The sequence below is a fragment of the Mobula birostris genome, chromosome 19, assembly GCF_030028105.1.
Source record: "Mobula birostris isolate sMobBir1 chromosome 19, sMobBir1.hap1, whole genome shotgun sequence".
NCBI classification, from domain to species: Eukaryota; Metazoa; Chordata; class Chondrichthyes; order Myliobatiformes; family Myliobatidae; genus Mobula; species Mobula birostris.
The window spans coordinates 47,303,560-47,325,230 of NC_092388.1; the positions used below are offsets into that span (position 1 = coordinate 47,303,560).

At 41.0% G+C, this 21,671-nt stretch overlaps 1 protein-coding gene across 2 annotated transcripts in view; it reads left to right on the top strand.

Annotated features, from left to right (window-relative positions):
* Positions 1–21,671, top strand: part of LOC140212582 (doublecortin domain-containing protein 2-like) — a 207,694-nt gene that overhangs the window by 141,127 nt on the left and 44,896 nt on the right. For both annotated transcript variants that reach the window (XM_072283558.1, XM_072283559.1), the window contains exon 8: positions 7,360–7,460. In XM_072283558.1, coding sequence (XP_072139659.1) covers positions 7,360–7,460 — 101 coding nt within the window. The remainder of the gene's footprint in view (positions 1–7,359; positions 7,461–21,671) is intronic.

Here is a 21,671-nt window from a genome sequence, read left to right on the forward strand (position 1 = left end):
TAGCAGTCTGCTCGGGGTCAGGCCTCTTCCGCTCAGGGGCAGCCATTGCCTGCTTCAGCCAATGGCCATCAGCCAGAGTTGAGCAGCTGGCAGTTTGAGGCAGGCACTTGCCTGTTCCTGGAGCAGCAGTCTGTCATTTCTCTGTAGCTCAGGGGAGGTGGATCACCTTCACTTGCTCTGCAGTAGCAGATAAAACCTTTACCATCCACCCTGCCCTATGCCTTACCTGCTTCCTCCAAGATAGGCTGTTAACCATGTGCCTACTGGTTAGCAAAGAGCCCAGGAATAAAGTGGGATTGATCTAACCCCATGCTTCTTGACAACTCTTGTAGACTTCCTGGAAGGTTAGACAATGAATTCTGCATCTCCAGGAGCAGCCGCACCAGCTTCGTTTTACAGGCGTTCTATAATCTGATCCTCTGAAGTGTAAGTGATATGTGGCACTGCTCTCTGGGGACCTTGCATTTGACCTGCCTTTATCTCTCATCTGGGCTGCAAGCAAATGTTGCTCGGTACCTCACACACATGAAGTTTGTCTCTCTTCAATGGCTTTACTCTCCTCTCTCCACATTGCCGAGCGTACAGGAAATCTCTTCTTTTTTCATGTTGGAGTTGGGTTCTTCAGATGGAAGGGGTTGCAGGACGTGGTGGGCTTTGGCTGCCGGGATTTCTTCTAGCTCAAAGATTAAGGCACAAATGTGAAGTTACAGTGAGAAGAGGAGAGGTAAGGTGGGATATATGAGTGATTAAAAGCAAGGTTGTTTTGGGATGAGTAGAAGAAATGTATAAAGTATCACCTGGAACAATGTCTAAACCACCAGAGCTGACTGGTCACAGGACAGCAAAGCTTGTATTGGAGGGTACTTCTCCATTGAAAAGAAATGGAAGACTGTTCTTATGTATCACTTGTGTGTGTGCAGGAAGGGTTGAATGGTTGCTGTGATGGTTACCATGGATGAATAGTTGTAGGTGCATGTGAGTAAGCCCCAACAAAATGTGAAGTATATGAGAGCGACTGTAGCTGAGTTGTCAGAAGGGACTTGTGGCTGACTCTAATGACTTTGAGCACAGAAACACAGCACACTGTTTGCGATCCCTAGGTACCTGTGAAATCAACTCGATCTTTCTGCTCAAACCTCTGGCATGGAGCTTGAATCCGCAAGCCTTAGGGGCAAGACTGATCATTCAGTGTTCTTACTGCACGACAAACTGAAAAATCTCTGCTGCACCCTTGATAAACTCCCCTGACTTTAAGTGCCACTGGATGCATTCCATCTGCTCTTCGTGCCTTCGGAAGATTGATACTCTGCTGTATTTTAGTACTGTTTACACAGATCCCCTCGATGACTTAGTTAGTTTATTCAATAAGTACTTGACATATACAGATAACAAAAGATGTCAGCTTTAACCTAAATGTTAGTTTTTATTTATTTATAAATATTTTCTTCTGGCTCAGTTCATATTAATGTAGTTCATCTACTGCCAAATAGAAACTCTTTCATTTTGTCCTTGAAATTTCCCCATTTTCAGTGTTCTGTTTATTAGGCTTGGCGTTTGTCTGAGCTACACCACGAGGTTCTTTAGAAAGTCGTACGTATTACACCAGCAATCCTAAAACTACCATTGGGTCTTTAATTGATCAAAGTACCTTGGCCACATAGAACATGCAGTTTGTGGTTCTGATAATAGAATTTGTTTTAGTTTAGTAAATATAAACTCAATTACTCATAAAAAGAAAATGAATTGGCTCTTGAAGATGCTAACTTTCATCTGATCAGTACCAGACTTCAGAAAGGCAATGTGAAAATTATTATTTTTGTTTGTTGTTTGTAGAGATACTCGCTAAATTTAATACTGATATACCGTATAAACTGGACTGTGGTGAAATCAATGCAATGGAAGCTGAGATTTATTTAGGAAAATCTGTATGCATTTTGCGTATCTCATATGGTAGGACATGATAATCTTACATCAGAGCAACTTAAATAAATGAACCCAGAGTCAGAAATATGGTGTGTTGTTTACTTCAGTACTCAGTGAATGAAAATAAAGTTTGGCCCAAGTGGAATGTGAGTAGAGCCATTTCTGGGTTATTTGTCCTGCAGGGGTCTAAATGTGCTGGGACTGAAATCCAGATGCAGCCACCTCACCAGAGACTCATTAAGTGGTGCTGTTCCTCAGGCAACATTTGTCTCAGGAGTAGCAATCATAGACCAGACCGGGAAAGTCGTGGTTTTATAGAGAGCAGTATCACGATAACAACTCCGCTACACTTCAAAGCCCAACACTTCTAACCTATTCCTGCAATGATTTTTCTCTCTTCTTCCCACTTCTTGAGAGTTAGGCATTTCATTGTGATTCTGAGGCTTTTGGAACATAGGACATAAGACATAGAACATGGAATAGTGTAGGAACAGACCCTTCGACCTGCTATGTCTACACCAAACACAATTCCAAATTAAACTAAATCTCCTCTGCCTGCACATGATCCATATCATTCCATTCCCTGCATATTCATGCATTCATCTAACAGCCTCTTAAACACCACTATCATATCTATGTCCACCACTACCCCTGGCAGCACATTCCGGGTATCTACAACCCTATTTGATTAAAAAGGCTTGGTCTGCACATCTCCTTTCCCTCTCTTACTATAATGCATGTTCTGTAACACTTGGCATTTCCACCTCAGAGGAAGATTCTCACTATCCATCCTATCTGTGTTATCTTCAGATCCTATCTCCATAGTTGTTGATGAAGGTGCCAATTCCTCCAGTGACACTCTCCTCCACTGACCCGCATGCTCTCCAATCAGATACTCACCACCAGACCACCAGTCTCTAACACCACCTCATGCAATTAATTTGAAAGGGTGCTTCATTCAGATTCATGCTGTTGTGAGATCTTTGTATTGTTATTGCAACTGAGTGTGGAAGCCATGCATCTGTTCTCTCTCTGCATTGTATTCTGTGTTGTGCCTTTATTATGTTTATGATGGTAGCCAGTCATGTGGTAGGAGTCTGTAAAGCGAAGGGTTTCGTTACGCATTCATGCTTTGCTCTGGTTAGTTTTAAACTGGGGACCATTGGGTTTCATATCTTTTGTTGACTGCTTAACTTTGCTTAATAACATTTGAAATCACTTAAATCTACTTAACCACTTACAGTGCCTATAAAAAGTATTCAGCCCCCTTGGAAGGTTTCATGTTTTATTGTTTTACAACATTGTATCACAGTGGATTTAATTTGTTTTTTTTTGACACTGATCAACAGAAAGACTTTCTTGTCAAAGTGAAAACAGATCTCTACAAAGTAATCTAAATTAATTACAAATATAAAACAAAAAAATTGCACAAGTATTCACTCCCTTTAATATGACACACCAAATCATCACTGGTACAGTCAATTGGTTTTAGAAGTTAGGTAATTAGTTAAATGGAGATCACCTAGGTGCAGTCAAGGTGTCTCAATTGAATGTAGTGAAAATCCACTTGTATCTGGAAAGTCCAACTGCTGCTAAGTCAGTATCTTGGCAAAAAGCACACCATTAAGAAAAAAAAAAACACTGAGCAACTTGGCAAAAATGTTGTTGAAAAGCACAAATCAGGAGATGGATACAAGGAAATTTCCTAGTCACTGATTATCCTTCAGAGCACAATTAAGTCAATCATCAAGAAATGGAAAGAACATGGCACAGCTGTAAATCTACCTAGAGCAGGCCATCCTCAAAAGCTGTGTGACCATACGAAAAGGGAGCTAGTGAGGGAGGCCACCAAGAGACCTGTGACAACTCTGGAGGAGTTACAAGCTGAGATGGGAGAGACTGCGCATACAATATCTTTTACCTTGATTCTTCTACAATGACAGCTTTATGGGAGAGTGGCAAAGAGAAAGATATTGTTGAAAAAAACTCACATGAGATCTTGACTAGAGTTTGCCAGAAGGTATGTGGGAGACTCTGAAGTCAGCTGGAAGAAGGTTCTATGGTCTAATGAAACCAAAATTGAGCGTAAGCCAAACATCACACATCATCAAAAGCACACCATCCCTACCATTAAGCATGGTGGTGGCTGCACCATGCTGTGGGATTGCTTCACTGCAGCAAGTCCTGAAGGCTTGTGAAGGTAGAGGGTAAAATGAATGCAGCAAAACACAGGGAAATCCTGGAGGGAAACCTGATTCAGTCTGCAAGAGAACTGTGACTTGGGAGAAACTTTGTTTTCCAGCAAGACAATGACCCCAAGCATGAAGCCAAAGCTACACAGGAATGGCTTATAAACAGCAAAGTTAACGTGTTGGATTGGCCAAGTCAGAGTCCAAACCTCAATCCAGTTGAGAATTTGTGGCTGGATTTGAAAAGGGCTATTCACTCGCAATCCCCGTGCAATCTGACAAAGCATGAGCAGTTTGGTAAAGAAGAATGGGGTAAGATTGCAGTGTCCAGTTGTGCAAAGCTGATAGAGACCTATCCACACAGACTCAAGGCTGTAATTACTGCCAAAGGTGCATCTACTAAATACTGACTTGAAACGGATGAATACTTACGCAATCAATAATTTTGTGTTTTATATTTGTATTTAATTTAGATCACTGTGTAGAGATCTGTTTTCACTTTGACACAAGGAGTCTTTTTCTGTTGATCAGTGTCAAAAAAAGCCAAATTAAATCCACTGTGATTCAATGCTGTCACACAATAGATCATGAAAACTTTCGGAAGGGGGGGGTGAATACTTTTTATAGGCACTGTAAGTACTTTTAATATTGCTAGTTTTAATTTCATAAGATTCATTGCTTCAAGGTTGTATGTTTTGCTATTTGTTAATGAAGTATCGAATAGATTTCTTTGACTTTTTTGAACATTATTATTGGATTGACCAGAGGGTGTGTCATATAGGATGACTGCCGGAAAGCAGGTGGAAAAATAGGGGGCCAAGAGTGTTTTTGGGCAGATTAGTAGTGATGGGTCCGAGTACAATGGATCCTTTTGAGAATGGGAGAGTGCAAGGAAGAAGTCGATGTAAGTACATTACCTATTGGGTATCCACATATGTCTGATTACCAGTGTGTGGTCTGGGACCAGCTCAGCCAGTGCCGTTTTCAGTAATGCTGATACAGGCTTCAGAAACACAATGGATGTTTGCTTCCATTTGTGAAATCTACAGGCAATTCTTGTGTGGTCAGGAAAGTGGGAAGTGGTGCAAGTTGCTCAGAGTTGAATGCTGTTGCGGATGTCAGGCTCCTGCTGTGCATCACACAGGAGAAACACATAACTTGTATAAAGATCAGCCTTTCTGCCAGCAGTATCAATTCCTTTCTTCCAAACCAAACGAAAGCCTTTGATAAAGAGGCTTAATATTGATGCCTTTCAGGCTTCTGGGGGAACATGCTGAAGAACCAATGGTGCAGGTAAAAATGGAGGCGTCTTGCTTAGAGATTAATTTGTAGTCATTTGCTTAGAGGTTGAATTATGTCAACATTACTCAAAAAAAACCCTCATGATGGTGGAGGTATGTGATGGTATTGGGTTTGCTGCCTGGGAGATTCTGAGCTCAAATGAAGATCTAGAGCCCTATCTGATATAGATAGCTACAGGTAGCCTCCCTGGTTATACTGTAGCCACCTACTCTTCAAAGGGTCGATCAACTTCCCTGTTTATCCTCCATTGTGAGTTTAGCTGCCAGTGCTCACTATTTGAGTGGTCACTATCCCCACTGCTCCCACCAAGGTCGAGACACTTCCAGCTAATGAAGTAGTTCAAACACAGTTTATTTACTTTTAGTGATAAATGTTAAAATTTAGATAACATTCTTAAACGACATTTAAAACTCACAGAGGATTTCTATCTTATAAAAAGGCTTGTAAATTACAAGTGATTTCTAAAACACAAAGGATTTTCAAAGAACAGGTACAATTCCAAGAAGCCAAAATGGCATACCAACAAGTTGCAAATGAATGGGTCATGCATCACAGAAATCATGCAGAGGAATGGATTCTAGCCAACCCCTTTTTTTGTTGTTTTTCTTGTCATTCCTTGACTGTTCCTAATAAGCCTGACTCCTCTCTAACATTTATACTTTTTTTTTGCTACTTGGTAACTGCACACATGTGATATTTTTTCTCACACCCATGCTAGGGAATTCACACAGGTGGCCTAAAAGCTTCTAGGAACAGAGTTCCCAGACATGCAAAATTATTGACCACAAGAGATTCTGCAGATGCTGGAAATCTATAGCAGCACGCACAAAATGCTGAAGGAACTCTGTCCATCAGGCAGCATATATAGATATGAATAAACAGTCAACGTTTCGAGCCGAGAACCCTTTTCAGGACACAAAATTAATGCTGTGACGACTGACTCTCTGCGAACACAAATACCCCAACTATTGATATCAGCTATTTGATGTGCTCAGTGATAGTATCAGTCTGGTATGCAAGCTTCATCAACTAAATAACTTAGCCTGTGTTGTCTGGTTTAATACAAGCCCAATTTACATACCCCAGTGTCTTACACTGCATCTCTTGAGCAGTCAGTCATGTGCTGTGGGCCAACAACCTTTGCTCTATAGACAGTGCTGTTTGTCAAAGCTGTCCTTTTAACTTCAAACTGATTATTGCTTGCAACTTACATTAAGAACAGAAGACTGGTTTTTGTTTATGAAAAGAAACTGAGCAAGGAATATTGGTAGGGAGTTTAACTTACTCAAAAACAATTCTTTGACCCCTGGAAGAGTCTGATGCTGTATTAGAAAGCTGAGCTTGGCCAAAAGCCCCCTTCTCCCAGGCCCTTGACAGTGAATATCCATCACAGGTAGTGGAAAAGAAACTCACTTAGAATGGACTCTGAGCAATCATTCTCAGTCTCACCATTTTGTTTCAAACATTTTAAGAGATCACTGTTTCATTTTTTGGTCTTGTTAAACAGTCAAAACAGTCTGTGTTGTTCATTGTTTAAGTCTGGGAGTTATTTCAAATGGAAATTTCTGATTGGCGTTGTGATCACTGGACAAGCCTGAAAGTAGATTTCCAGTTAAGTGCTAGTGCCTCCTCCCCATCACGGACTCGCCACATAAAGTCTCCTATTAGTACAGGGCAATACGGAAGAGTGTCTGCAAAGCAAATGCGTAAGTCAAACATCTACAAAATTTATGGTTTTGTTCTTACTTCAAGTACCTTAAACAAATCATTTCTCTACTAGTTTCAAATATCAACAAACTGGCTAATTGATGTGAACTATTTGTTGGGATTTCTTGAGCGTGCTGGAGATACTATGCAGTTCTTGCTGTACGCCACTGGTAGCCACTGTTGTATCATTGTCTCCTCTTCAACACTGTTTTAATATCATTATCACTACTTTCCCCAGAAATCTACGTGTTTAAAGCTTACGAGGAGAGGAGAGAGACCATGGGTGCAATGGAAGTTGAAGAAGATAACCAAACACAAATGGAGCTGCCTATTGATCAGGTCAGCACATACACAAAACTGTAGAATATTACTTAAGAGATAAATACTATGAAACAAAAATAAAATCTTGCATTTTTTCACATCTTTCACAGCCTCAGGATGTCTCCAGGTACTTATACCCAGTTAGGTATCTTTTGAAGTCCAGTGTCTGTTGCAATGTACAAAAAATCTTGTAACCTACTTGTACAAGGTGAGGTCCAATTCACCATAAGGGGAGCCTTTCAAGCATTGTAGATGTGGGATAATTATTGATCACCATACCGTACTAGAGTAAATTTAACTTTAATATCTTCTGAGGTGGCAAAAGTTTAACATCTCTTTTGAAACATGGCACTTACAATGATGAAATACCTACCTATACCATCAAATTAGTTATTGCAGTCAAATCTCTTGAATTGAACTTGAATTCTTTCGGAAAGAAATCAATCCTCCAACCAGCTAAACCACTACTTCACTATTCAAGATATCTTCAGTTTGAGCGCATGATATCATCCGCTTCTAGTGCTGGACAAAGCGACCATCACAAATGTGCTTCTTTATTCTGAAACTCTTAACAGGTTAGAACAGGGGTTCCCAACCTTTTTATGCCTTGGACCAATATCATTAAGCAAGGGTTTGTAGACCTCAGGTTGGGAACCACTGGCTTAGACCTGCTCCCCACCCATCTTCCTTCTTTTATTTCAGAACTGTATTGAGGGGAAGTTAAACTTCTTCCACATGTTCAAGTTCTTGTCTCTTACTAAGTTGGTGAGAATCTCGGTTTCAAGAAGGCAGGATCTTGGCTTCACATTTGGGGGCATTATTCCTTCACAGAAGAGAAAGCTGTGCACCCACTTTCACATTCCAGAGCTAATGGAAGATCTTTAGATACAAAATAACTGACGGCCTCCAAGGAACTATGCTCCCTCCACCTTTTTATTCTGGTGTCCTCCCCCTTCCTTCTCAAGCCTGAAGAAGGGTGTCGGACTGAAACATTGACTGTTTGTTCATTTCCATAGACGCTGCCTGACCTGCTGAGCTCCAGCAGAAATTTGTGTGTGTTGTTAAGGAACTATGCTGCTGCCTTTGCGTGCTGGGGTTTTTGTGAAGCAGGGTTCTTAAGCTGATTAAAATCTTAATTTTCTTTGAACTCCCATTAATATTTTTGATCTGTAACTTGAAATGAATCAATCTGCTGTTAACTGATGTATGTGTGTATATGTGTATGTATGTATGTATGTGTGTGTATATATATATATACACACACACATAAAGGCATCCGTTAGTCTTGCGAGACCATGGATCTGTGCTTGGAAAGTCTTCACTCTCCAGGGCGCAGGCCTGGGCAAGGTTGTATGGAAGACCAGCAGTTGCCCATGCTGCAAGTCTCCCCTCTCCACGACACCAATGTTGTCCAAGGGAAGGGCAAGGGCCAATACAGCTTGGCACCAGTGTCATCACAGAGCAATGTGTGATTAAGTTCCTTGCTCAAGGACACAACACGCTGCCTCAGCAGAGGCTCGAACTCACAACCTTCAGGTCACTAGTCCAATGCCTTAACCACTTGGCCACGTGCCCACACACACATACATACACATACATATACACAAACAACCAGAAGACATCAGAAGAGAGCCAGGAGAAATGCAGCCATGGTTGCCACCACTACCACATATACATGTCCCACCTGCAATAGAGCTTGTGGGTCCAGGATAGGACTGTATAGTCATCAAAGATCTCACTGTTAAAGGAGTGGACGTCATCATCAGATTTTGATGGACAACCGAAGAAGAGAATATATATATATATGCATATGTGATGCTGTGTGTGTATAAACAGTTGTTTTAAATAGTTGGACATTCAAGGAGGGGGGTCATGTAAATCATTGGAATAATATGCTGCAGCTCTGTGGAACACTAAGGAATAAGAAATCTGATTACTCGTATTTCATTTGGTCTTAGCTACCTTGTTCATATTATTGGGCTCTGTGACTTTTATTGCCTTTTAAACAATAATGGAGTTATAGCATTGCCAGTTGAAAACCAAGCTTTACTTATCGAATAAAGGTTTAACCCAAGGGGAAAAACAGAGGTGACAGTAGTTGTTCAAATGATGTAGCAGAAATATAGTTCAAATTTATTATATCTGCACAAACTTTAAAATATAAAATCCGTTGGTTTCTTCGATGATACACAGGAACACATGGGAGAGTAAAATTACATCATCATCTTACCTGGCCAATTGTGCTACTTAGGAAATATTAACAGCATAATGCTTCTTAAAACCTGTTTATCAAATTTTGCACTGGATACTTACCCAATGCGTCCTTGGATTTGCTGATGCTTTCAGCACCTATTATCTCCCTTGGGAGGCCATCTGCTGTATTCATAGGATCATCTGCTTGTGATACGGAATGCCAATATTCCATTTGTTTGTCATCAATTGTACAGAATATTAAATGCCACATAGGCAACTGATCTAAGATGAAATTGAACTCACTATTCTTTGTATAAAATATTAACACTTTTTCATGAATAAGTGACCATCTTTTGAGTTTGAACTACTGAAAAGATATCATATGATAAATGGAAAAAACAAAACCAGGTCGTTTGCATGCTAAAGATGTAATTTTGTGGTTTTGAGGGGAGCTGCAAGATAAATAATTAATCATTTCATTTCTTGACTGTTTTTGGGAAGTGCTTTCTCTTCACAATCATAGTCTTCATCTTCAAACTCCTGCAGAACCAAAAATAAACTGGTTGATGTAAGTATTGGCATTGCTTGCCAACGAACTGCTGCAGCATCAACCAAAGTCCTTGCAGTCATTTTACTGGTTTTGCTCATATCAGTAAAAATACTGCAAAGTTGAAGCATTTTCTAGAAGCGGGTTGAGAGCAACTTGGCTGATGTTTTCATTTTTCACTTACATGACTGGAAATAGGCATCTCAAAGTGAACAGTTATATCAAGTTGACATTAAGCAAAAACAAGTCTCCAGGGCAGTGGGTAACATGCTGTTAGAGTACTATTCACCTACCTCTGGAATCTGGCTTTACATCAAGCCAAGACAGATGGACTTAAAATCTCCTGCTCTCTAATGGCTGTTAAACATACTAAGTGAAATAAGTTCTGGCAGTCTAATTCTGGTTCCCAGTGGGCATGAGTTCACATTGGAAAACTGCCTTCACAATCCCAGTTGGATGTAAAAAGAAACAAAGGAAAACCAACAATCTTAAAAACATTAATTATATCCTTACTGACATGAGATGTAGCTGCCTTGAGAGTTTCAAAGGGTACAATAAAGCTTTATTTCTACATTTCCATTTACACATAATTTAATGTTGCATTTATGATCATCTGGTTTTATTGATGATGTTATGAACTGTTGTCGATTTAATGGAGAGTACCCGAGATTTGTTTGTAATAGGAGGATTGTTGAGTGGAATCAAATTCCAAGAGTTGACTGGGTCACTCAGTGAAGTGCCACACTCTGCAACCCCCTGTCAAGATAGGATTGATGGTCTTGAAGATGTAATTCCTTTTTTTTATCTTGTGGGTATCTGATCCCATATAACTGTTTTCAGCTGTTCGGTACACAGCCCGAGCACTAATGCTACAACTGACCTTTGAGATAATGAAACAATAAACAAGAGCAAAATCCCAGTTGCTATTAATCCATTAGATCCCAACGTGAGACTTAAATAGCAGATTCTAATGCTGTAGCAATGCACTTCCAGTTCCATTTCACATATACAAGACGTCTGTGTCAGCATTTTATGGAGAAATTTTATTCTATTTAAACATTTAAACTCGCCCCCATAGAATGATGATTGCAGCTTTGTCCTAAGTATAAAAATAAATATAACTAAACCTTAATGCTTTGCCCAACTGCTTTTAGCAAAAGGGTGATGTTTTAAAACTGCAAACTATGAGTAATTCCAAATAAATGCCCAGTATTTCAGTTTTTATCGTCACATCATTTACTCCTGCATTCAGATTGGGCTTGAACTGAGTGCAAGATCAATCCATGTATGATTTTTCATGCTGCTTATTGCAGGTAAAGCTTTGGTTTGAATTTTGGCCCAATTCCAGAAGTGAATGTGCCACAAATCAGTCTATTCTTCTTGTGCTGAACATACTAAACTGTGAAGCAAGATGTATACTTATTTCACAGGCATCCATTCGCTGCTTCATTTTGAGAGACCAACAAAGATTTTTGCCAGATAGCTCAGACAAGTTTTATTTATTTTCTTAACTATCTCATTCTGTAATTAATGGTAGCATTATATATGTCTATGTACAAATAAAACAGTATGTGTAATTGATATAATTGCTTTAACTAGCTTGATCAGTAAATGGTTTACTGCAGCTTCCTCAACAGTGTTGGATTCATGCAAAATTGATCCTTACTCTGTTCACTAAATTATTTTATAAAATCTAGAACATGATATGATGCAGACACCACTTTTTAGTCATGTGATTCATGAAAGGGGAGAAGAGATTGTTTCTTGTAAAGTAAGAAAATGTCATTATTTCTATTTGCAAAATTTAATCTTATCACAGCAGGCATTGTGTAACCTTTGTGTTTACGGTCAATAATGGGATGAGTAACTCTGTGAGGAGGAATGATAATGGAATTTTTGTCTATTATTACTGCTAAACTAAATTTTGCTCAAAGATTGATATGTCAGAGAGGGGAAGACGACAATGAGCTTGCCAGAATTAGTAAAGGTCTTGCAAGTAGTTTGCATTTCAGAGATGCATTGGACTCTCAGTGGGACAGTGGTCAGCTTTCTTGAAGGAAAGCCAAAATCAATAACAGATACTTGCTGCTGAAAAGTAATTAGGATCAGAATTACAGGAATGAGTTTGCTGGTAGTCCCAATGGTCACTAGCCAGTTATACAAATCCATTCCTTAATCTCTTAATGCGAACATATTTAGAAAAAGAAAATAGTTGGTTATTAATAACTCATTCAATAAAAGCATTTTAGAATCCAATATAAATATGAGTAATTTCAATGAAAACTATAATAAATCACCTTGCACAAAGTTATTGAAAAACAAATTAAGTATGATAAATTATTTGTAATTGCCTTTAATTTCAACAGGAACTGCTTTTAAAGGAGAAGTTCAGTGTGGGAAATTCAGAGGTCTGGGAAATTTTCAATGTGGTCTTTCTTTTCCCCACAGAATGCTTGTTTAGAAGTCAATCTATTGATCTGCTTGGCTTCTGGTTGAATGGTGATAATGTCTGGGGCAGTGGTAGTGGTGGTGGAGAATGAAGTCATTAATCATGTTGGAAGTCTGTGGAGTGTGGCAGAAATGAAGTCCATTGGCATGTTGTGTGGGAAAAATGCAGATAACTTTTTCTGAGCTTGTCATTACACTTGCACCAGCAGGCTGTGGAGGCCAGAGAAAGCCAGCTGCCAAGGATTAATGAGGTTAATTCCAGGGATGGACAGATTAGGTGAGGTTTTAAAATCTGCAAATTGTTATCAGTTATCCAATCAAATACACCTGAATTAAGTATTTCACTGTTTCTGGGAATAGCAATAAAGCATTTATGTTAGCAGAGCAGTGATCTGAAGGCATGAATCCAATCTGCCACAACTGCTGAAGAAGTTTGTAAAATAGATTCAGTTAATTAATAAGTTAAAAAAGTCAGAAATGCAGCCACATAATTAACATTGAGTGTGAAACTCACCTGGTTCACTAAAATCTTTGAGGAAGGGTATCTGCCGACATTCCCCTGTTGGGAAGATGCATTGCTCATGATCAATAGGAATGTGGTTGACTTTTAACTACCATCTGAATGGCCTCACAAACAACCTGATTGCATCAAACCAAATCTTTAATGCAGAAGAAAACTAGACTGAACACATGGGGTGCCCTGGTAGCATAACAGCTAATCTGACCTATTACAATTTGAGGTGTTGGAGCTCAGAGTTCAATCCCAACATACTCTGCAAGGAGTTTGTATGTCCTCCCCACTGCTGGCCAATCATCAACTGATCTAGGTTAGGCAATTCACTACACAACTCTTAATTAATCAAAGCTTGACCTTTATTGTCTCTACACAAACATTGACATAATTACATTGATTCTAGGCCAACAATTTAAAACATGAATTTTACTGTTCCCTCTGTACCAATACTCACTCAGACCACTTCTCCAATTTATAATGCCGAAATAGAAGATCTCCTGTTGGCCAGATGATTGATCCCTTTTCTCCCCCAGACCCTGGCATGAGGTTCTTTGGGATAGTTAGTCTCTAGAATCCTTGCCCCTTTGCATTTGAAGTTCCTAGTTCTTATAGTCTTCCTCATCAGTTCAAATGTTGCTTTTCAATTTTGTTGGCTTGAAGTCATCTAACTACCCTATATCAGATTCCATTTGGATGTAGCTAAGGGCTACCCGACTTCCCGCCTTAGGTGACTTCTTTTGTTCTATTCGCCTCTGGTTCAAACTGGGTCACCCAGACACTGGGCCGAGATAACGAAATTACTTCTGCAAACCTGCCATTGTACATAATGAACAGATTATTTGAGAGTAATCTCGGTTTGGCAGATCAATAGCAGAAACTCCTTGTGTCCATGTTCAATTGCTCTAAGTCAGTTGTACCAAAGCAAGAATCAGTTCATTAAACAGTTCACAAAATAGAGGTTACAGAGCAGCTTCACAAAATGGCACCCTCCATTCTTTCAATCACATGACAAGAATGAAGACATCTGATTTGTCTAATTCTAATGTCCTTGACCCATTCGAGTTTGGTGTTTTCTTTCATATTTTAATTCCATAATGGCAAATGCTGTGGAATGTGTAGGTTTCCTCTGTGTGCTCATAGTCTAAAGATGTACCAGTTAGTAGGTTAATTGGTCATTGTAAATTGCTCCATGATTAGGCTAGGGTTAAATTGGGGGTTGCTGGCAGCATGGCTTGAAGGGCTGGAAGGGTCCATTTTGCATTTTACTTCTAAATAATAACTAAAACCTGGGCCTTAGCACTCAGATCTGCAGCTGGGACTTCAGCTTCCTCACAGACAGGACCCAGGCTGTAAAAATGGGAGACAAGCTCTTCTCTACAATCACTCTGTGCACCGGTGCCCCACAAGGCTGTGTACTCAGCCCCCTGCTGTACTCACTGTACACCCATGATTGTGTAGCCAAGTTTCCATCGAACTCAAGATATACGTTTGCTGATGACACCACAATTGCAGGCCATATCTCGGGTAAAGATGAGTTTGAGTACAGAGAGGAAATTAAGAACCTGGTGGCATGGTGCGAAGACAATAATCTATCCCTCAACATCAGCAAGACGAAGGAATTGGTTGTTGACTTCAGAAGGTGTAGCGGACCGCACGACCCAATTTACATCGGTGGTGTGCAGGTGGAACAGGTCAAAAACTTTAAGTTCCTTGTGGTCAATATCACACATGACCTGACCTGGTCCAACCAAGCAGAGTCCACTGCCAAGAAGGCCCACCAGCACTTTTACTTCCTGAGAAAGCTAAGGAAATTTGGCCTGTCCCCTAAAATCCTCACTAATTTTTACTGATGCACCATAGAAAGCATTCTTCTAGGGTGTACCACAACCTGGTATGGAAGTTGTCCTGTCCAAGACCGGAAGAAGCTGCAGAAGATCATGAACACGGCGCAGCATATCACACAAACCAATCTTCTGTCCTTGGACTCACTTTACACCGCACGCTGTTGGAGCAGTGCTGCCAGGATAACCAAGGGCACGACCCAGCCAGCCAACACACTTTTCCTCCCTCTTCCCTCCGGGAGAAGGCTCAGGAGCTTGAAGACTCGTACGGCCAGATTTGGGAACAGCTTCTTTCCAACTGTGATAAGACTGCTGAACGGATCCTGACCCGGATCTGGGCCGTACCCTCCAAATATCCGGACTTGCCTCTTGGTTTTTCTGCACTACCTTACTTTACCTTTTCTATTTTCTATTTATGATTTATAATTTAAATTTTTATTATATTTACTATTGATTTGTATTCCAGGGAGCATGAAGCGCAGAATCAAATATCGCTGTGATGATCGTACGCTCTAGTATCAATTATTTGGCGACAATAAAGTAAAGTAAATATTTGAGATCAGTGAAGAATATGGTCTCTGGCATACAATGCACTGTACTTCTCATGAACATTGAGTACCTCCGTCAAAGCTGGAGGAGCTGTCCCACAGACGGGTCAAGCAACACTGACTAAAACATGCGCACAAGAATCATGTCTGCCAGGCATCATCCATGACCCCTCCATTTTCTCACCCAGGTATGTTCTATCCTACTGGAGATGACAGTTCATTGTTCTAAGGTCAGGAGAGAGTGGCCTTTGGAGTCATTAACTTTGATCTGGATTTTATGAAGACTATCAGGCCTAGTGTAGTTAAGACAATCTCTAACTAATTATTACCTTTCTTCAGTAGCTTTTCAAGGTTGAACATTAGTTGAAAGAAGCGTTGAGGATGGAAAGGACACAAAACGTATGCTGTGTAAAGGGCTTCAACGACCATCATCAGAAGGGGCCCTGCCAATGATTGAGCTAGCAAGTAAAGAATATGGATTAGCTTTATTTCTCACATGTATATTGAAACAGAGAAATATAGTAGAATACGCGACTTGCATCAAGAACAAATACAGTCTAGGGATGTGCGCTGGGGAGCCTGGAAGTGTCACCGTGCTTCTGGCACCAGCATAGTGTGCCCACAGCTTACTAACCCACATGTCTTTGTAATGTGGGACATGTTCCTTCCAGACAGTGGTGGGAAGTGAACCCAGTTCACTGGCGCTGTAAAGCATTATGCTAACCACTATGGTAGTGGACCAGGACAGACTAGGTCTAAGGGGTTTCTTCTTTTATGTTACTGCGTAGGCTAATTAAAATGGCTTCTTTGTTATGTTAACTGCTGAGAAAGTCCTCCCGCTAGCAGTTTGTTTGGATTATGTTATTGACAAGAGGATGAACGAACCAATTGGGATAGATGTTATTCTTTCTGTGTGTCTGTAAGTTATTGTGATACGCGGGTTTTGGGGCAGAAGGTGCAAAAGAGAGAGAGAGGATGGACAAGGTGCTGTGAGTCGGCTAACGAGGTTGGATCCTGGGCTGGAGTCCGAGGTCCAGGGTGTTTGGCGAGGAGAGGAGACAGAAACGGACTCGTGTGGAGCGTCTGGTCGACCACCGGTGTTGGTCCCAGGCGGCAGGTCGAGGTGGTCTGAGGGGATCGCAGGGTGAAGAAGGAAGGTCCCGAGATCCAACTGTTTGTGCACGAAGTGATTGAACTTTGATAAGTGTGACGTCTTTTATCTTCCTTTTATATTTTATCTCTAATACTTATATAGTTCCAGTAATATCTATAAACTGTAATTCATTTAATTGTATATGGTGTATTGTCTGTTATTTGGGTGGGGTGGGGTACATCACACAGCATCCACACAAACATTATTACCAAGTTTGGCGGGGCCGAGGGCTGCTTCCCTAGACGACAGCAAGCTGAGCGACCCTGAGGCTTGCCGGGGGGGGAGGGGGGGCTACATATCTCTAAGGCAAGTGCTGTGAGAGCTATTACAAAGAAAATATGAGGAAAAGCGTATTATTAAACCTCATCTTGATCCATTAACATGTTGTAGAAACATCTATCAGTGTCAATATTGGTAGGGGGCATCCCTTATCGGCATTGTCCGTTTAGTTGCATACCCGCTGTAACGTTGAATCAGGTTTGCGGGTCTGGCAAATGAGACAGAAAACACTGACTGTGAATACAGGTTTCCCCCGCCATCCGAAGGTAGAGCGTTCCTATGAAATGGTTCGTAAGCTGAAATGTCGTAAAGCGAAGAAGCAATTACCATTTATTTATATGGGAAAATTTTGTGAGTGTTCGCAGACCCAAAAATAACCTACCAAATCGTGCCAAATAACACATAAAACCTAAAATAACAGTAACATATAGTAAAAGCAGGAATGATATGATAAATACACAGCCTATATAAAGTAGAAATACTTCTCTGTAACGATTGCCTGCACAGATCTCCATAGCGAAAATCTCACGCAAGCGCTGTTGGCATAAACGTGCTCTCCAGTAACCTTTAAACTATGAAGCTGCCAAATCTACCAAATAACACATAAAAATACACAGCCTATATAAAGTAGAAATAATGTATGTACAGTGTAGTATCATTTACGGGATTGGGAAGACATTGAGCACACTGATGATGGTGTGTTAGACTGAGTCATCGCAGGTTGGGGTGGTTCAGTGGCCCCCACCCGCCGACTGATATATTGCCACGAAGCACGCAGGGGTAGCCAGGAGGCACACAGCACATCTTTAAGAAAAAAGCCAAAATAAACATGCTAATTAATTAGGTGCTGCCCGGCACGTAAATGTCGGCGCAGATCAGAGGCGATTGCCGATTGCATCGGCACTGATCTGAGCCGACAATTACGTGCTAGGCAGCACCTAATTAATTAGCATGTTTATTTTGGCTTTTTTCTTAAAGATGTGCTGTGTGCCTCCTGGCTACCGCTGCATTCTCCGCGAATTGGTACAGTATCTGTCAGGGGCCCGGGGGTTGGGGTGGTGGGACACGGGGGTGTCATCTCATCGTCGATCAGGGCAGGCAGCTCATCTTCTCCTATGACTGCCCGCCTCGATGTCGAAGGTCACGGTTCATGTCTGCTGTGGCTGATGTGGAAGGCTTGCTTGACTGCTGAGCCTCGAGAATTTTTCTATCACACAGTTCTTTGTAAGGACTCAAAACATCCTGCAAATATCCCCTAAGCCTACGTACCCTTTCAAAATTAAAGTCGTACTTTATCATTGCAGCGAAAATCTCACACAGTTGCTTCACATTCAGTTCCTGGATGACTTCACTTTCGCTACTACATTCGATTTCGATTGTTATCCTTTCCTCTTCCAATTGCATCAGCTCTTCATCTATCAGTTCTTGGTCATGGGATGCCAAAACCTCTTCAACATCATCTTCGTCAGCTTCCACGAGCCAAACTCACTTTGTCCTTGCTTCGTTCACCACGATTGAAACGCTTAATTATGTCTAGTTTTACGCTAAGTGTAACGCCCTTACGAGCTCTTTCAGGCTTTTCCGACATCTTAGAACTTATCTTACAAACGGCTGCTCACAGGCTCGTGTTTAAGCAATGCCGTTTCGAATCTGGGGGAGACCGGCTGCTCGGGGTGCGTGCTGACTTTTATCGCTCGCTGATTTTTTCGCACGCTGATTTTTTATCGCGCGCTGCCTTTCTTCGTAACAGTGAAAACACCTTCTGAAAGCAAAAACAGGGTACTAATGTAGGTCTTTCGTAACAGTGAGGTTTCGTAAAGCGAACGTTCGAAAAGCGGGGGACACCTGTAAGTATATTAATCATTTATTTACAGACAGTAAAAATATTGACCAAACATTCATGTTCTCCAAGTTACAGAAGCTACAAAGCTGAATATTCAACAAGCATACTTAGTTAAAAGTGCATGCAGAACATACCTTCCCAATGGCCATGTGCAATGCTTGCCTTAAACAAAAAAAGAGAGAGCAAGCCCCTTCCACGCGCTATTTTTTACCCGGGATATTTGAAACTGGACACCAGACAGATAACTAATGGGAAAAGCAGCTTAAGTTTCTAAACCAACCAATCATGAAAAAAAGGGACTTTTGACAGGCAGAATAAGCAACAGTCCCCACAGGACACCCACCCCTCAAAAGTTGCAAACATGATGATTGAACCTTTGGACTAGTATAACTCTCATGAACTCCTTAAGTTACATATAAAACACAGCAGTACAATAAAACTGAATAGTCACCCCCAGTACACTACAGTAGTCTACCAGCTTCCCTGTGCCTCAAGAGGCTACCAACCTCACCCTGGAGTGTGATAGCCAATGAGCTGGTCCCCCACTTAATCTTATACTGTACACTGACTCTCAGATGTGATCAACCAGATGAGAGATGTTACTCGATCCATTGGGAATGTAGGTGCAGCATTCTTGGAGGGATAACAGTACGTGTCATCTTCCTTTGTGAGCAGGTAGTCCGAGGTCATTGAGTCAGTTCCCTGGACAGTCTGGGAATATCATGCTGAGAAAGGCTATCAATCAAAATCTTCCTTCATCTGTAATAGCCCTCCTGCTGACCAGTATGGGCAAGGCGCTCATCCGGGGCACTGGGGTGGCATACATAGAGCACCACGTACCAACTGCACCACCCTGTGGGAACCATGGGTTAGCTTAGGATCTGCATATCCTTTAAGTGCCGTTCAGCATCCGCCAAATGCCCAACTTCACAGCACCATCTGGCACAGACACAGCCATCCTCAGATACTATTCCTGCTCATACTTGTCATCCACCTTGCACCTTGTATCTGTGCTCAACATACCACCTACACCAGCACTCTGTCAGGTGGGAAACTCGCTTTAAGAGTCAGGACATTCCAATTAAACAAATGGTGCGAAGGGAAATACCAGACCTTACTCCACAAGGGCAAAAATTCAACCAAACATTCATGTTCCCCATGTTACAGAAGCTACAAAGCTGAATATTCAACAAACATACTTAGTTAAAAGTGCACGCAGAGCATACCTTCCCAACTGTCATGTGCACTGCTTGCCTTAAACAAAGAATGAGTGAGCAAGCCTCTTCCATGTGCTATTTTATATCTGGGATATTTGAAACTGGACACTAGGCAGCTAACCAATGGGAAAAGCGGCATCAGTTTCTAAACTAACCAATCACGACCAAGCAACCTTTGACAGACAGAATAAACCATGCTCCCCACAGGACAACCACTACCTCTGTGATGGATAGGATAGATTCAATTGCTTAAAATTTTGGTTTTTGAGAATTGATCTATATGTTAGCATGTATCCTCCAAGAGGATGACAACCTTGATGTAGGGTTTAGAGGATTGTGTGCCTCAATGACCCGGAGAGCTATGTTGGCTGGAATCAGGTCCTTGTGCTCTGGCTCTTGGTATGTTCACCCACGCCAAACAGGTCAAAGGGTAGAGGCCAGACTAAGAGTAGTCCACCGGTCCTGCACGTTTGGGGTTTAGCTCAGGGTTAACAACCCCGACTGGTCCAAAATATTGCTATGGAAACAGCAATGAAGAATCATTTTACATCTGAGTGTGACTGAGGACCTTGAGCCACACCTGGGGCACAATAGAGAAGATGGTCAAGGACAGACAGAGATAGAAGGACTTCGTTGCCACCCTGAATGCCAGCGGTGTACCAGGCAGTAAGTAAATAAAATGAGCATGTGTGGTAAAACTGGAAGCAGCATGAAGCATTTAAAGGCGTGTACCTCCACAAACAGCTCCACAATGTGGAGGATGGTTAACACTTAAGCAGCTCTTCCAGCTTGTCCTTCATCATCTTCATGTCAATCCTCGTACCATCCTTTGGACTTTTGACTTACTTTTCTTCCTCAACTATTGTCCCTCTCACAAACAAACGTCATGCATTTTCATTTCACATTTTACAGTATTATGTCCCAATCCTCTATATTGCTTATCTCTCACCATACCACGTTTCTCAATTTTCCTGACTGCTCCTATTAATAACTCTTTCTTTTATATTTTCCCTGTTTAAATCTGTCCTTTGAATGTGCTTGGATACTGCCACTCCAGGACCCCGAAAATTTTTAACTTTGCCTGATTGATCCCACCGTCAATTGATCTTTCAGAACTTGAGATTAAGTTTGTATTGCTTTGTTTGTTATTTTGATCATCCATCTAGGGCTGGATCTATACAACAGACATTAGGGACCCCTGGGACGTTGTATGCCATGGCTTCAGGGGAATTCTGAGCTTTGCGCCACCTTGCATTCCTTCAAAAGAAGTTTATAATGACCTAAAGCCACTAGTTTAAATAGAATCTTGAAAACGAACTGCTGGAGGGTGGCAATATTCAGACATGGACTTTCTGCTTCAGGAGAAATGAAAAAAAATATAAATACACAAACCTCCTTCACTGTCTGTTATTATTATGTCAGGTATTTTACACTTAGCAATGGTAGCAAGTCTTATTATAACATCAAACTTGAATTCCATTGCATGACATACTACAGAGAGATTCTCACAGCTAAATGTAGTGTATTTTAATAAATCAAATATATGTTTAAAAATCCATGGGTTTAAGAACTTAGTGATATATACTAAAAGCATCAAAAGTAATATTTAAGCAATTTTTAATTGTGCATATGTTAATTATGGAATT